This window comes from Panthera pardus, unplaced genomic scaffold, assembly GCF_024362965.1.
Source record: "Panthera pardus isolate Hobbes unplaced genomic scaffold, ASM2436296v1 HiC_scaffold_24, whole genome shotgun sequence".
NCBI classification, from domain to species: Eukaryota; Metazoa; Chordata; class Mammalia; order Carnivora; family Felidae; genus Panthera; species Panthera pardus.
The window spans coordinates 43242151-43257214 of record NW_026526810.1 but is presented as its reverse complement, the minus strand read 5'-3'; the positions used below and the strand labels follow the sequence as shown (position 1 = coordinate 43257214).

The following is a 15064-nucleotide window of genomic DNA, read 5'->3' as shown; positions in this document are numbered from 1 at the left end:
TCACTTTGGCTCAGGTCATGATCTCATGGTTCATGAGTTCCAGCCCTACATTGGGCTCTCTGCTGTCACCCCAGAGCCCTGTTTTGGATCCTTTGTCCCCGTCTCTCTCTGCCCCTTCCCTGCTCACGCACATGCACACTCTGTCTCTCTCTCAAAAATACAATAAACATTAAAAAAATAATAACAAAAATTAAAAAAATAAAACTGTTAAAATGAAGACATAGAATTGGGGGGGGAAAAGAAAGTAAATTAACTGACTTTTGTAAAGCCAAGAATTGACAAAATCTTTAGAATCAAATTATTTGCATAAGCTGTAATCATAGTAAAATGCATATAAAAATTTAGAAAGGAATTCATAAAATTTACACCATTGTATTAAGAATATATAGAACTTTTCTTTTCTGTGGGAACATGGGTTAATTTTCCTTTTTGTTTTTAAACATTCTGCAATGTTATATAACTTTTAAATTAGGGGCACCTGGGTGTCTCAGTTAAGCGTCTGACTTGATTTTGGCTCAGGTCAAGATCTTGTGGTTTGTGAGTTTGAGCCCCACGTCGGACTCCATGCTGACAACATAGAGCCTGCTTGGGATTCTCCTTTTCCCTCTCTCTCTGTCCCTCCCCAGCTCATGTTCTCTCTCTAAGTAAATTTTTAAAAAATTGAAAAAAAATTATGTTACGTTTTACTGTTTGTCTTAACTTACTCTGAAGTTCTCTGGTGACATCAAAAGACTTGTTACTGGACCAGCCTCCAAAAAGAATTTATGCAAAACTTCTTCAGTGAAGATATTCCACAAGATGACACATGAGTCCTGGTCCCCAGATAGAAGCCAACTTTGGTCTAATTTTGAAGAGAGACCATGTGGGTAAAGTAATGACGTAACGCTTTGGTGATGGCCTTTGAGAACTTTATGAGGAAGGGAATCTGGAAAACAACGAAACACCAAATAATGAAAAATTATTTTTGCTCAAGAAATAGTGTTGAAATTTTCTTTTATAAAATTTTAATGTAAAGAAGATACACAAAATTAAAGCGAGGCTGTTGATTAAAAAAATGAATGACCAATCAGTGGACCATTTCAAAGGCAAGCGTCTCCTCATAAGTTATGTCATGCTTTTGATGAAGCATTAAAGCCGGTTGTTCGAAGTCTACCAATTCTTTAAGGATGTTAGCAAGTTACTAATTCCAGTGCCATCAAATAACAAAGGCTGTTCTAAAAGAGTGAACAATTCATCCATTTCGCTTCTACAAAAATTAATCTCAGAACATCACTGCTGCCCTTTCAATAAGCATAACCAAGTCTAGTATAAAAGAAAAGCAAAGTTTCACAGAACATTTTTGCCTCCAAAAATATTAGATTATCTGGTTCTACCTCTTCGTTTTACAGGTAAAGTATCTGAGGCTCAAAGAAGTTATGTGACTTGAATCCAAGTGTGAAAAAGCACAGCATAATGTTTAAGAACATAGCTTTGCTATTACATGAATGCTTTGGTTTTCTAGGTATGTCACTTACTAGATGGGTCACCATGACAAGTTGCTTTTCCCCTCTAAGCCACAGGTACTGCATCTGAAAAACTTGGGACGATAATAGCCTTGTTTCACACAAGACTGTTGTGTAGAATAAATAAGATAATGTCCTTCGTTTCCTAGCACTAGTACTTGGTAGGAATGTGGGTATATCATACCACAGATGTACTAGAACACAGGACTACTGACACTCAGTTTCCATACTGCCTCTTCATCATTAGCTAAAACTAAAAAAAAAAATTGAAATAAAAAAAAATTATAGAAGACCACAGACTACAAACCCTCTTTACACAAACTAAAAAACAGTCCCAAAGAATCATTATTACTTCAGTTAAAGAATCATTAGTTATTTCACTTACAGGAGGCACATCCTCAGTTTATATCCCCTTAGCAAACCAATTAATGAATATTAATTCAGATATTCAAGTCCAATTTAGCTTCATGCTTGCTTTCTGGATGAGAAAAATCAGCCTACAGAAAAAGTGCTAAGGTCTTAAGCTTTTTCACTAACTTTTAATAGTAGCTGTTGAGCTGTCGAGCAGTACTATACCTCTCCTAGGTTCATTGCTATCCCTCCTCTCTTTTAGGCAATCACTGAATACAAGTTAGTAACATTTAGTAAGTAGTCAAAGTAAGCTGAGAACAAGTGGTAGGCAAGGTAACAAGGTGTGTCTTAAAAATTGAGATTTGGGGGCGCCTGGGTGGCTCAGTTGGTTAAGCTGCCGACTTCGGCTCAGGTCATGATCTCGCGGTCTGTGAGTTCGAGCCCCGCGTCGGGCTCTGTGCTGACAGCTCAGAGCCTGGAGCCTGTTTCAGATTCTGTGTCTCCCTCTCTCTGACCCTCCCCCGTTCATGATCTGTCTCTCTCTGTCTCAAAAATAAATAAACGTTAAAAAAAAAAAATGAGATTTGGCCTTAACTCTTAAGGACCTAACAGTCTAATAAGATCCATGCATTAAAAAATATTAGATATTATCTACACATCCCCAAATCTCAATCACTTCCTACATTTTCCTTCCTTTCCTTGTCTTATGTAAATAAGACAACTTCTGCATAACAGTCTTTATTTAATAGGTATTCACTTTTGAAATACACAAAAATGTGTAAGAACATATTTACACTTCATTAACAGAGAAATAAAAATTAAAACAGGAAGATACCATTTTGTTCTGATCAGCAAATACTAAAAAGTTTAATAGCACACAAAGTAGGCTAAGGTATGGGGAAAAAGTCACTTTCATAGGCTGTTAGTGGACACACTTGTACACAGATGTTCTATGGAGAACATTTTTAGATAAATTTTCAAAATTAAAAATATTCCTAAGTGTTGATCCAGTAATTCTACTCCTGCAACTAATACTATAGGTATGACCATATATATGTACAAAGATGGTTAATTCAGCATTTTCTGTTGTAGCCAAAGACTACAAAAACTGAAACACCCATTACTAAGAGATTTTTTAAATGAAAATTTAATTATTAGTCATTTAAAATGAACTCATAAAGAATGTGCTCCAAAATATTTTAAGTTATGTTTCAGCCTATTTCTGTAAAGTGTATAGTTTGTATAATATATAATATATTGTATAATATAATTAAAAGAATGCATATTGCTATGTTGCTATGTACTTGCATATGCAGAGAAAATTTCAAGAAGGGTATAAGGAAACTTAATAGCAGTTGCTTTTGGTGAAGGGAGCAGGAAGATCAAGGGAAAAAAGAAATATATTTCTCATTGTATCAATGACTTTTAAAAAAATACAGATATGTGTTTTACTTTAACATTCAAATATGTACACATTAATTAGCAAATGTCAGCACATTTTTTAAGCTCCGGCAATCTTCTTAGTACAGCTTGTTAAAGTTGAAGCTTAAGTAAATTAAATAAATAAGGTTACATAAAATTCAATGACCTTTTAATAAAGAACCGCCTTCTAGAAGTCCTGCTTTGGCAGCATTCAAAGCCTGTGTAATCAAAATGGTCCCATCTTCACAGCCACATATTAGTTTATCAAGACTTGAAACATACTCTGATGAAGTGACTACCACCGTTCCAGCCCCAGGGACATGGTCGATAATACTCATGGTATGATGCTTATCAAAATTATCTTGAAGGGTCCAGGTGGCAGTTATTGGTATTTCTAAAGGGAAAACACACAAAAAGGGAAAATTTGGCTTTTAAATTCATCATAGACATGGAAACTGTTATCAAGGGACCATCCCTTGGGGTACACAGAGCTCTTTTGCCATCCGAACAGTGGCTATATGCAGAAAAGTTCTCCTGCCATGTATTGTCTTTACTCAAAATGCTATCTCTTTGGTCCTCTGTCCTTCAAGGAGCCTCAGAATAGATGTGTATTAGTGCATTCATTTTAGACCTAGGTCAACTGAAAAGAACAGAGAAATTCTTGCAGTGATGTAAAGTGGTGGTCCAGTCTCATGAGTTCTCTATTTGTCTCAGCAATGTTAAAAAGGAAAACTGAGGGTCTGTTAGTTGTGTGAGGAAAATGGAATAAATGTATTCTTTAAATATTAGGGGTATGGGTATCTCTAAATCATACCAAGCCCCCAATTATCTATGAATTACTAAGAGCACTGGTTATCATTCTATATAGTTCACCACCCAAGCATTTGAACTGGCTGTCAAGTAGGCTCAGGAAGGGAGAGAGGCTTGGATCTAGGAGCAAAGAGGGTGAGTTAAAGCCAACCTATTTCTCTATTAAAGGGCACCCCTGATCTTGCAGTACACGTGCCACAGTGACTGTGAAAAACCTAGAGCCCAAACCTTAGATGAGCATTAAGAATTGTCGTAGATATCTATGGTTCTAATTATTGTGGGGTTTTTTTTTTACCGTTTATTTATTTATTTTTTTTTTTTAATTTACATCCAAGTTATTTAGTATATAGTGCAACAGTGATTTCAGGAGTAGATTCTTTAATGCCCCTTACCCATTTAGCCCATCCCCTTCCCACAACCCCTCCAGCAACCCTCTGTTTGTTCTCCATATTTAAGAGTCTCTTATGTTTTGTTCCCCTTCCTGCTTTTATATTATTTTTGCTTCTATTCCCTTGTGTTCATCTGTTCTCTGTCTTAAAGTCCTCATATGAGTGAAGTCATATGATATTTGTCTTTCTCTGACTAATTTCGCTTAGCCTAATACCCTCTAGTTCCATCAATGTAGTTGCAAATGGCAAGATTTCACTCTTTTTGATTGCCAAGTAATAATCCATTGTGTGTGTGTGTGTGTGTGTGTGTGTGTGTGTGTGTGTGTGTGTGTGTGTATACCACATCTTCTTTATCCATTCATCCATCAGTGGATATTTGGGCTTTTCCATACTTTGGCTATTGTTGATATTGCTGCTATAAACATTGGGGTGCATATGCCCCTTTGAAACAGCATACCTGTATCCCTTGGATAAATACTAGTAGTGCAATTGCTGGATCATAGGGTAGTTCTATTTTTAATTTTTTGAGGAACCTCCATACTGTTTTCCAGAGTGGCTGCACCAGCTTGCATTCCCACCAACAGTGCAAAAGAGATCCTCTTTCTCCACATCCTTGCCAACATCTGCTCTTGCCTGAGTTGTTAATGTTAGCCATTCTGACCGGTGTGAGGTTGTACCTCATTGTGGTTTTGATTTGTATTTCCCTGATGATGAGTGATGTGGAGCATTTTTCACGTGGCAGATGGCCATCTGAATGTCCAGCTTCTTTGGAGAAGTGTCTATTCATGTCTTTTGCCCATTTCTTCACTGGATTATTTGGTTTTTTTTGGGTGTTGAGTTTGATAAGTTCTTTATAGATTTTGGATACTAGCCCTTTATCTGATAGGTCGTTTGCAAATATCTTCTCCCATTCTGTCAGTTGCCTTTTAGTTTTGCTGATTGTTTCCTTCTCTGTGCAGAAGCTTTTTATTTTGATGAGGTCCCCATAGTTCATTTTTGCTTTTGTTTCCCTTGCCTCCAGAGATGTGTTGAGTACGAAGTTGCTGTGGCCAAGATCAAAGAGGTTTTGCCTGCTTTCTCCTTGAGGATTTTGATGGCTTCCTGTCTTACATTGAGGTCTTTCATCCATTTTGAGTTTCTTTTTTGTGTATGGTGTAAGAAAGTGGTCCAGGTTCATTTTTCTGCATGTCTCTGTCCAGTTTTCCCAGCACCACTTGCTGAAGAAACTGTCTTTATTCCACTGAATATTCTTTCCTGCTTTGTCAAAGATTAGTTGGCCATACGTTTGTGAGAACCCACTTCTGGGTTTTCTGTTCTGTTCCATTGATCTGAGTGTCTGTTCTTGTGCCAGTACCATATTGTCTTGATGATTACAGCTTTGGAATACAGCTTGAAGTCTGGAATTGTGATGCCTCCTGCTTTGGTTTTCCTTTTTGAGATTGCTTTGGCTATTCGGGGTCTTTTCTGGTTCTATACAAATTTTAGGATTGTTTGTTCTAGCTCTGTGAAGAATGCTGGTGTTATTTTGATAGGGATTGCATTGAATATGTAGATTGCTTTGGGTAGTATTGACATTTTAACAACATTTGTTCTTACTATCGAGGAGCATGGAATCTTTTTCCATTTTATTTGTGTCTTCTTCAATTTCTTTCATAAGCTTTCTATAGTTTTCAGTGTATAGATTTTTCACCTCTTTGGTTAGATTTATTCCTAGGTATCTTATGGTTTTTGGTGCAATTGTAAATGGAATCAATTCCTTGATTTCTCTTTCTATTGCTTCATTGTTGGTGAATAGGAATGCAACTGATTTCTGTGCATTGATTTTATATCCTGTCATTTTGTTGAATTCATGGACCAGTTCTAGCAGTTTTTTGCTGAAATCTTTGGGGTTTTCCAAATTAAGTATCACGTCATCTTCAAAGAGTGAAAGTTTGACTTCCTCCTGCCTGATTTGGATGCCTTTTATTTCTTTGTGTTGTCTGATTGCACAGGCTAAGACTTCTAACACTATGTTGAATAACAGTGGTGAGAGTGGTCTTGTTCCTGACCTTAGGGGGAAAGCTCTCAGATATTCCCCACTGAGGATGATATTGGCATTCATATATAGCTTTTATGATCTCAAGGTTTAATACTTTTTTCCTACTTTCTTGAGGGTTTTTGTCTAGAAAGGATGCTGTATTTTGTCAAATGCTTTCCTTTCATCTGTTGAGAGGATCATGTGGTTCTTGTCTTTTCTTTTATTAATGTGATGAATCAGCCCTGCATCCCAGGTAGGGATTTAGGTAGGATTCACCACTTCATTGTGGTGAATAATTTTTTTAATGTATTGTTGGATCTGGTTGGCTAATATCTTGTTGAGGATTTTTGCATCCATGTTTATCAGGGAAATTGGTCTTAGTTCTTCTTTGTAGTGGGGTCTTTGTCTGGTTTTGGAATCAAGGTAATGCTGGCTTCATAGAAAGAATTTGGAAGTTTTCCTCCCGTTTAGATTTTTTAGAACAGCTTCAAGAGGATAGGTTTTAACTCTTCCTTAAATGTTTGGTAGAATTCCCTTAGAAAGCTATCTGGCCCTGGGCTCTTGTTTTTTTGGGAGATTTTTATTACTAATTTGATTTCTTTACTGGTAATGGTCTGTTCCAATTTTTTATTTCATCCTGTTTCAGTTTTGGTAGTTTATATGTTTCTAGGAACTTGTCCATTTCTTCCAGATTCCCCATTTTATTGGTGTATAATTGCTTATAATGTTGTCTTATTGTTTTTATTTCTGCTGTGTTGGTTGTGATCTCTCCTCTTTCTTGATTTTATTTATTTGGCTCCTTTCCTTTTTCTTTTTGATCAAACTGGCTAGTGGTTTATCAATTTTGTTAACTCCTTCAAAGAACCAGCTTCTGGTTTCATTGATCTGTTTTACTGTTTTTGTTTTGTTTTGGTTTGGTTTGGTTTGGTTTGGTTTTGATACCATTGATTTCTGCTCTACTCTTTATTATTCCCTGTCTTCTGCTGGTTTTGGGTTTTGTTTGCTGTTCTTTTCCCAGATCTTTTAGGTGTAAGGTTACGTTGTGGATCTGAGACCTTTCTTCTTCCTGTACGAAGGCCTGGATTGCTATATACTTCCCTCTTAGGACTGCCTTTGCTGCATCCTAGAGGTTTTGGGCTGTGGTGTTATCATTTTCATTGGCTTCCATGTACTTTTTAATTTCCTCTTTAACTTCTTGGTTAGCCCATTCATTCTTTAGTAGGATGTTCTTTAGTCTCCAAGTATTTGTTATCTTTCCAAATTTTTTCTTGTGGTTGATCTCGAGTTTCATATCATTGTGGTCTAAAAACATGCACGCTGTGATCTCGATCTTTTGAACTTGTTGAGGGCTGATTTATGTCCCAGCCGGTGATCTATTCTGGACAACGTTCCATGTGCACTGGAGAAGAATGTATATTCCACTGTTTTAGGATAAAATGTTCTGAATATATATGTTAAGTCCACCTGGTCCAGTGTGTCATTCAAAGCCATTGTTTCCTTGTTGACTGTCTGTTTAGATGATCTCTCCATTGTTGTAGGTGGGGTGTTGAAGTCCCCTACTATGATGGTATTATTATCATTGAGTTTCTTATGTTTGTGATTAACTGATTTATGTATTTGGGTGCTCACACATTTGGAGCTTAAATGTTTACAATTGCTAGGTCTTCTTGGTGGATAGACCCCTTCATTATGATATAACAACCTTCTTTATCTCTTGTTACAGTCCTTATTTTAAAATCTAGATTGTCTGATATAAGTATGGCTACTCTGGCTTTCTTTTGTCAACCATTAGCATGATAGATGTTCTCCATCCCCTTACTTTTCAATTTGAAGGTGTCTTTAGGTCTAAAGTGGGTCTCTTGTAAACAGCATATAGATAGCTCTTATTTTCTTATCCATTCTGTTACCCTATGTCTTTTGATTAGAGCATTTAGTCCATTGATATTTAGAGAGAGTACTGAAACATATGAATTTATTGCCATTATGTTTCTTGTAGAGTTGGGAGTGTCTGATGGTGTTCTCTGGTCCTTTCTAGTCTTTGTTGCTTTTGGTATTTATGTATGTATGTATGTATGTATGTATTTATAATTTGCTCATTCATTCATTCATTTATTGCTTTTCTCCCCTCAGAGAGCCCCCCTTAAAATTTCTTGCAGGGCTGGTTTAGTGGTCATGAACTCCTTTATTTTTTGTCTGGGAAACTTTTAATCTCCCCTTCTATTTTGAATGACAGCCTTGCTGGATAAAGAATTCTTGGCTGCATATTTTTTCCGATTTAGCACATTGAATATATCCTGCCATTCCTTTCTGGCCTGCCAAGTTTCTGTGGATAGGTCTGCTGTAAACCTGATCTGTCTTCCCTCGTAGGTTAAGGACTTTTTTCCCCTTGCTGCTTTCATGATCCTTTCTTTGCTTGAGTATTTTGTGATTTAGACTATGATGTGCTTTGTCGATGGTCGGTTTTTGTTGAATCTAATGGGAGTCCTCTGTGTTTCCTGGATTTTGATGTCTGTGTCATTTCCCAGGTTAGGAAAGTTTTCCACTATGATTTGCTCACATAACCCTTCTACGCCTATTTCTCTCTCTTCATCTTCTGGGACCGCTATGATTCTGATGTTGTTCCTTTTTAATGAATCACTGATTTCTCTAATTTTTAAATCATGTTCTTTTGCCTTAGTCTCCCTCTTTTTTTCTGCTTCATTATTCTCCATAAGTTTGTTGTCTATATCGCTGATTTGCTGCTCTTCCTCATCCACTCTTGCCGCCTTGGCAAGCATTTGAGATTGAAGCTCAGTTGTAGCATTTTTTTATTTCATCTTGACTAGCTTTTACTTTGTTTTTATCTCTGAAGAAAGGGATTCTAATATATTTTCAACCCCAGCTAGTATTCTTATTATCATGATTCTAAATTCTGGTTCAGATATCTTGCTTGTATCTCTGTTGATTAAGTCCCTGGCTGTTGTTTCTTTCTGCTCTTTCTTTTGGGTAAATTCCTTTGTTTCAAAATTTTGAAGGAAGAAAAGGAATACGGTAAAAACAAATTAAAATTAAAAAATTAAAAACAACACACACACACACACACACACACACACACACACAAAAATCAAATAAATGATGCTAGATCCTAGGTGTGTTTTGGTCTGGGTGTTGAAAGGAGCTTGATAGATTAGAGAAAAAGTGGGGGAGAAAAAAGAAAAAGAAAAAAAAAAAGGAAAACGTTTGAAAATTTGAAATAATGAATAGAATGAAATAGAATAAAATGAAACGATGGGAGTAAAATAGGATTTGAAAAATTTACAAAAAAGTAAACAATATAGTAGAAAAAATTAAAGAAAAATATTCTTAATAAAAATTGAAAATAAAAATAATTTTTTCTTTCTGTATTCAAGAAAAAGAAAAGAAATGAAAAAGAAAACAAAAAGAAAATTGAATAGATGGACCAGTGAACAGACTGAAATACGATTGAAATTACATCATTTTCCCCTAGAAGTCAAACTATGAAGCAATTTATAGTCCATAAACTAAGCAGGCATGGAGACATGTGGTATTCCTGAAGAGCAAGCTTGGCCGAGTTGGGCGGGGCTTAGTGAAATGGCTCCACTCTCCACTAGATGACACGGCTTAGCTTACTCAGGTGGATTGTTGTGGCCCATGTAGGTCTGTATGCACATGCGTGGGAGGGGTGAAAATGGCATCACCCAGCTACCCAGTCTTTAGTATCAGAACTCTCTTCTCCCCAATTAGCAATGGCACACCCATCCTTTGTCTCTGGCTTCTGTCTACTCCCTGCTTTTACACTGTCCATTACCAAGCCGTCAGGTTGCCAGGTGGCACCTCCCTCCTGAGTTTTATCTCAGATGCAGCTGTGTTTCCTGACCCCCCATTTCTGAGGGACTGAAGCTTTGACCCGTTCTACCCCTCTGCAGGAGGGTCTCACCAAGTAAGGGCCAGGTGCTGGCTGTACCCAGGAAAGTTCACGGGACCATGCTGCTGTTGATGCCCAGAAACTGCCGCTGGGTGACAGCCCAGCCCAGAAAAAGTTCACATGATCATGTAGCAGCAGCATTTCAGGGATTATGGAAAATCACAACACACATCTGGCTCCAGGCTTCACTCTTCACAACCTTGTTCCAGCACCAGCGAATATGGTTGTTCTCCAGGGTCTGATGGGACCTTTGCCTGTGGGGAGCCCTCCCAGCAGGGGAAGCGCCTCTCCTCATGTGGTCCGAAGACCTCCCAGACTTCACTCTGCTCCTGGGGATTCACCCTTCCCACCAGAGCACCTGCTGTTATCAAACTGTGGAGTTTCAGACTCTGCACTCCCCCTGTTTATACATTCTTAATGGAATTTAAACCTTCTTTCTTTCTCCCTTTTTAGTTCAGTCCCTGCGGCTGTTTCCACTTTTCCACTTCCTCTCCAGCTGCTTTTGGTGGTGGTGGTGGGGTGCTTTTCCCGTATTCTCCCCACCATCTCTGTCCTCCCTCCACAAGCAGAAACCACTCTCTTCCCTCCGCGGCTTCTGTCTCCCCCAGTTCATCTCTCCGCGCCACTGTGTTCTGTGGTTCAGGTTGTGCAGATTGTTGTGTAATCTTCACATCAGTTTTCTAGGTGTGCAGGATAGTTTAGTGTTTATCTGGCTCTATTTCATTCACACGAGACACAAAAAAAACTTCCATGCTGTTCCGCCATCTTGGCTCCTCTTCTCTATTGTTCTAATTATAAAGAAGCTTACGTAAATGCTTCCTTAATTCCACTGCTGGCAGTGGAACATACATGAGAAATCCTAGGGCAACCATTAGGTGGCCTTAGCAGGGGCATGGTATACATTTTAATTCTTAAAATTGAACTTGTAAGAAACTTTTCCATACACAATACCAGGTTCTAAATCTTTTTTTTTTTTTTTTTTTTTGGCCATTTTCTTATTAACCTAGGACTATTAGGAACCGTTTTGAAAACATTTGGGACAAAGAACCTTAAAATTATGCCAGTAAATTTGTTAAGTAACAGAAACTTGTGCTTTGGAATTCAAATGTGGAGGACTATGTTTCTGCTGTGCCCGAGACAATGATTCACAGATGACTTAATGATTTGGGAGTAAGGGAAAAAGAGTAAGATGGGCTTCCTCATTTTGGAATACCTAAGTCTCAGGAGCTTGAAGGTTCTCCACAATAATGTTTCCTTTAATGACTTCAGTTTTGTATTCTAAGAAAAATGAAAATAAGCAAATGCTAAATCATCTAATCATTCAAAGAGCCAAATGGTTTAGTGGCCAAGTTTATATCTGTCCCTCCTGTTCCAAGCAGCTGTAATAATACCAATAGAGGAACTGGTTGTAAAGGGTACAGGATATGGGCATGACAAATTCAAAAAAATGAGTATGGCATGTCAACCTATCCTACATCCACATATAAGCATCCATTTCATTTGAATAAAACATCATTCCTGTTAAATTGATGTTAATTTGAATTGTATCGGTTGTATTGTTGTATAAGATCTATAAACATCATGTTTATACCTCCTTTTATGTTGGCACCTAATGCATAGTGTGGTACACGAGAAAATTTGTCTTATTTGTAGCCTCATGTTACTCAAATGAGAAAAACACTGAGTTAATTATAAACTAGTTCTCAGAAGACATGTGATTAGAAATAGATTAGAAACTGTCTTACCTCTAGGAGAGCCATCAAACTTGGATACAGGAACATCAGGAATGTGCCACAAAGTAATTCTTCCTGAGACTTCTCCAGAGAATAGTATCTTATAAAAAGGCTCTTTCCTTTCATTCATGTAGCCCATAACAAAGGAAAGGCCCTGGTCCAAAACAAAAAGTTAGCTTTTATGTAGAAAAAAATATCTGAATATAAAATGACAACCACTATTTTCAAATGGAGGAACAAGACTTCATAGATTAACTGAATTGTTTCCATTTGCTTCCTGATCTTTCAAAAATTTCAGGTAACTTAAGTGACATTATCTCTTACTCAAGACAAAAAAAAAAATTATAAAATAAGCAAAGTCCACAGCTAGACTTCAGAGAGTTACTATTTAACATGTACTTAATGTTCTGTGTCTGTATTACACATAATGTTAGAGGCTTTACATTTATTCCGCTAAATAATCCTCACATTAATTCTCTGAGGTTGGCACTATCATGGTCTCCATTTCCCAAATGAATAAACTGAGAGTGAGAGGTTGATTTACCTAAAGTGTTATAGACAGCAAAGAGTCCATGTCTTCATGACCATACCCTACTGTCCACTAAGGAGGCCTGATTTCTTTATGGTCCCTTAAGTTCCATTGTCAATTACAATAGCAACAAGTAATATATGTGTGGTAATTTTGTGTTATTAACATGCTTTCAACTTTCTGTTAACTACTTTTCATATTTAATATACTTGATTTTAAACATTCTAGGAGATCAGAAATAAAAATGAGTCCATAACATAAACAAGTAAATAAACAAATAAATACTAATATAATTAAGTATATAGTTATAGTTTATATTAATATATTATATATTTATGTACATAAGGTTATGTACATAAATATAATTTTGCTGAGGTTATAATTTTGCTGAGGCAGAGTATGAATATTAAGCACCAGAGTTCTGGAAGACATGCTTTTATCAGTGTAATGGGTCTAGAGTCTCTAGTGCCTGAGTGCAGTGCAGATGTTCTTTGGGCAGACTTGCATATAGAGATTATGAACAAGGCATCAAAATGATTAAGTGATTATAAAAACAAAAACTTCTTTTGATGTACAAAGAAAAGTCACCCTGGAAAGAAAGCCAACTGCTGGTGCTAGAAGTAAAGAAGTCTAAGAAAGTGATAGATAGTTCCTCATTAGAAAATATGTTTGAAGGTCAGGACTTTGATGTATTATTGGAAAAATTCTGTAATGTATCTGAGGAGTATTAAAGGCCAAAGCATTGCTATATTTATTCCTCACAACAAAGCTACAGAGTAAGTAAACACTGCCATTATTCCTGTTATGGAGAAAAGAAAACTAAGACAGGAAGAGAGTAAGAAAGGAATCCAAGAGCATACAACCAAGGTAGTCCTCCAACATGAGAGCACTGCAGAGGAGAAAACAGCTCCTAGGAAGTTGCTTCTACAGATTTAGAAGGCACTTTCAAGTCTTATACTTCTCAATCCATCACTTTTGTAGGTGTTAGAAACCGTGTCAATACAATTTGGGTAAACCAGCAAACTAGCTTCTCAAACTCTCTTGACCTTGAAGAACCTTAGAGCTGACTAGTTCCACTCCCTCATGATTTTGATACAGAGAAGCTGAGCCGTTACTCGGTTCCTGTGGTTGGTGGCAGGCAGCATGCCTCATTTCCCCCAACAGCGTATGCTCTGGTGCTGCTGTTCTCCCTCTGTACCTACTATGCCACTGCCATTCATCACTTGCTCACACCCACGCCTTGTCACCTCCGCCCTCATCCTTTGCAGTATCCCTCTCTGATTCTGCTATTCACTTGGACACTCCCCTCAGAGCCCCTTACCATATGAACTCTGATTTGTCACCACAGTACCCAGGGTGTATCACAAGGAACACCTGCCCTACAGGAGGTAATAAAATAGCCCTTAAGAGTGAATTCTCGGGGCACCTGTGTAGCTCAATTGGTTAAGTGTCTCTTGATTGTGGTTCAGGTCATGATCTCACAGTTCATGGGACTGAACCCCACATCAGGCTCTGTGCTGACAGCATGGAGCCTGTTTGGGATCCTCCCTCTCCCTCTCTCCCTGCCCCTCCCCTGCTCGCTCTCTCTTTCTCTCTCTCAAAATAAATTAAGCATTAAAAAAACAAACCAAAAAAAAAAAAAAACAAAACAAAAAACAAAAAACCCCAGCAAATTCTCTTGAGTTAACTGCCTGGGTTCAACTCCTGGTTTTAGCACATACTAACTCTATTAAAAGCACCAATTACTTGATTTAGACAATTTACTTAACCTCTCTGTGTCTCATTTTCCCTAAATGTGAAAGAAGGCCAGTAAAAACACCTACTCTATAGGATTGCTGTCAGGATTAATGAATTGATAAAGGTGAGGTGCTTAGAATGGTGCCCTGCATTTGGCACATACTCAGTACCTATGAACCATTCTTATTATCCACTTTTCGGAACAACTGAGAAACTTGCTCCAAAGTCCAACTGCCAGACTTGGGCCAAACTGCCCAGGTTCAAATCCTAGGAATTAACCTTTCTGAACATGATTTGCAAAGTGAGGCCATGGTGGGAATGCATGTAAATGGAGGAGTGTGTATATTTGATAATAACAAGGACTAAAAAAAAAAATTACTGATCAGCATCATCGTTATTACTCTTAGTTCATGCACCCAAATTCCTTACATGCAATCCTCAGGCTACCTCTGCCTCAACTACCCCTTAACTCAGCACTGCAGAGTTACTCCACAGCTAAGACTCTGAAAGCCAGTACCTTATCTCAACAACCAGGACCCCTGCCACAGGCCTCAGTGATCATCAGCTGTCATTAGAACATTGGGAGACTCTCACGAAGCTACTGAAAGGAAGGGCGAGTCTCATTTTGCTACTACAACTCCATCAGCAG

At 37.7% G+C, this 15064-nt stretch overlaps 1 protein-coding gene across 4 annotated transcripts in view; it reads right to left on the bottom strand.

The window, feature by feature from the left end:
- Positions 1-15064, bottom strand: part of WDR72 (WD repeat domain 72) — a 229192-nt gene that overhangs the window by 171170 nt on the left and 42958 nt on the right. For all 4 annotated transcript variants that reach the window (XM_053889052.1, XM_019442070.2, XM_019442069.2 and 1 more), the window contains exons 10-12: positions 12162-12303; positions 3442-3669; positions 705-925 (exon numbers count right to left, since the gene is read on the bottom strand). In XM_053889052.1, the coding sequence (XP_053745027.1) occupies positions 705-925; positions 3442-3669; positions 12162-12303 (591 nt within the window). The remainder of the gene's footprint in view (positions 1-704; positions 926-3441; positions 3670-12161; positions 12304-15064) is intronic.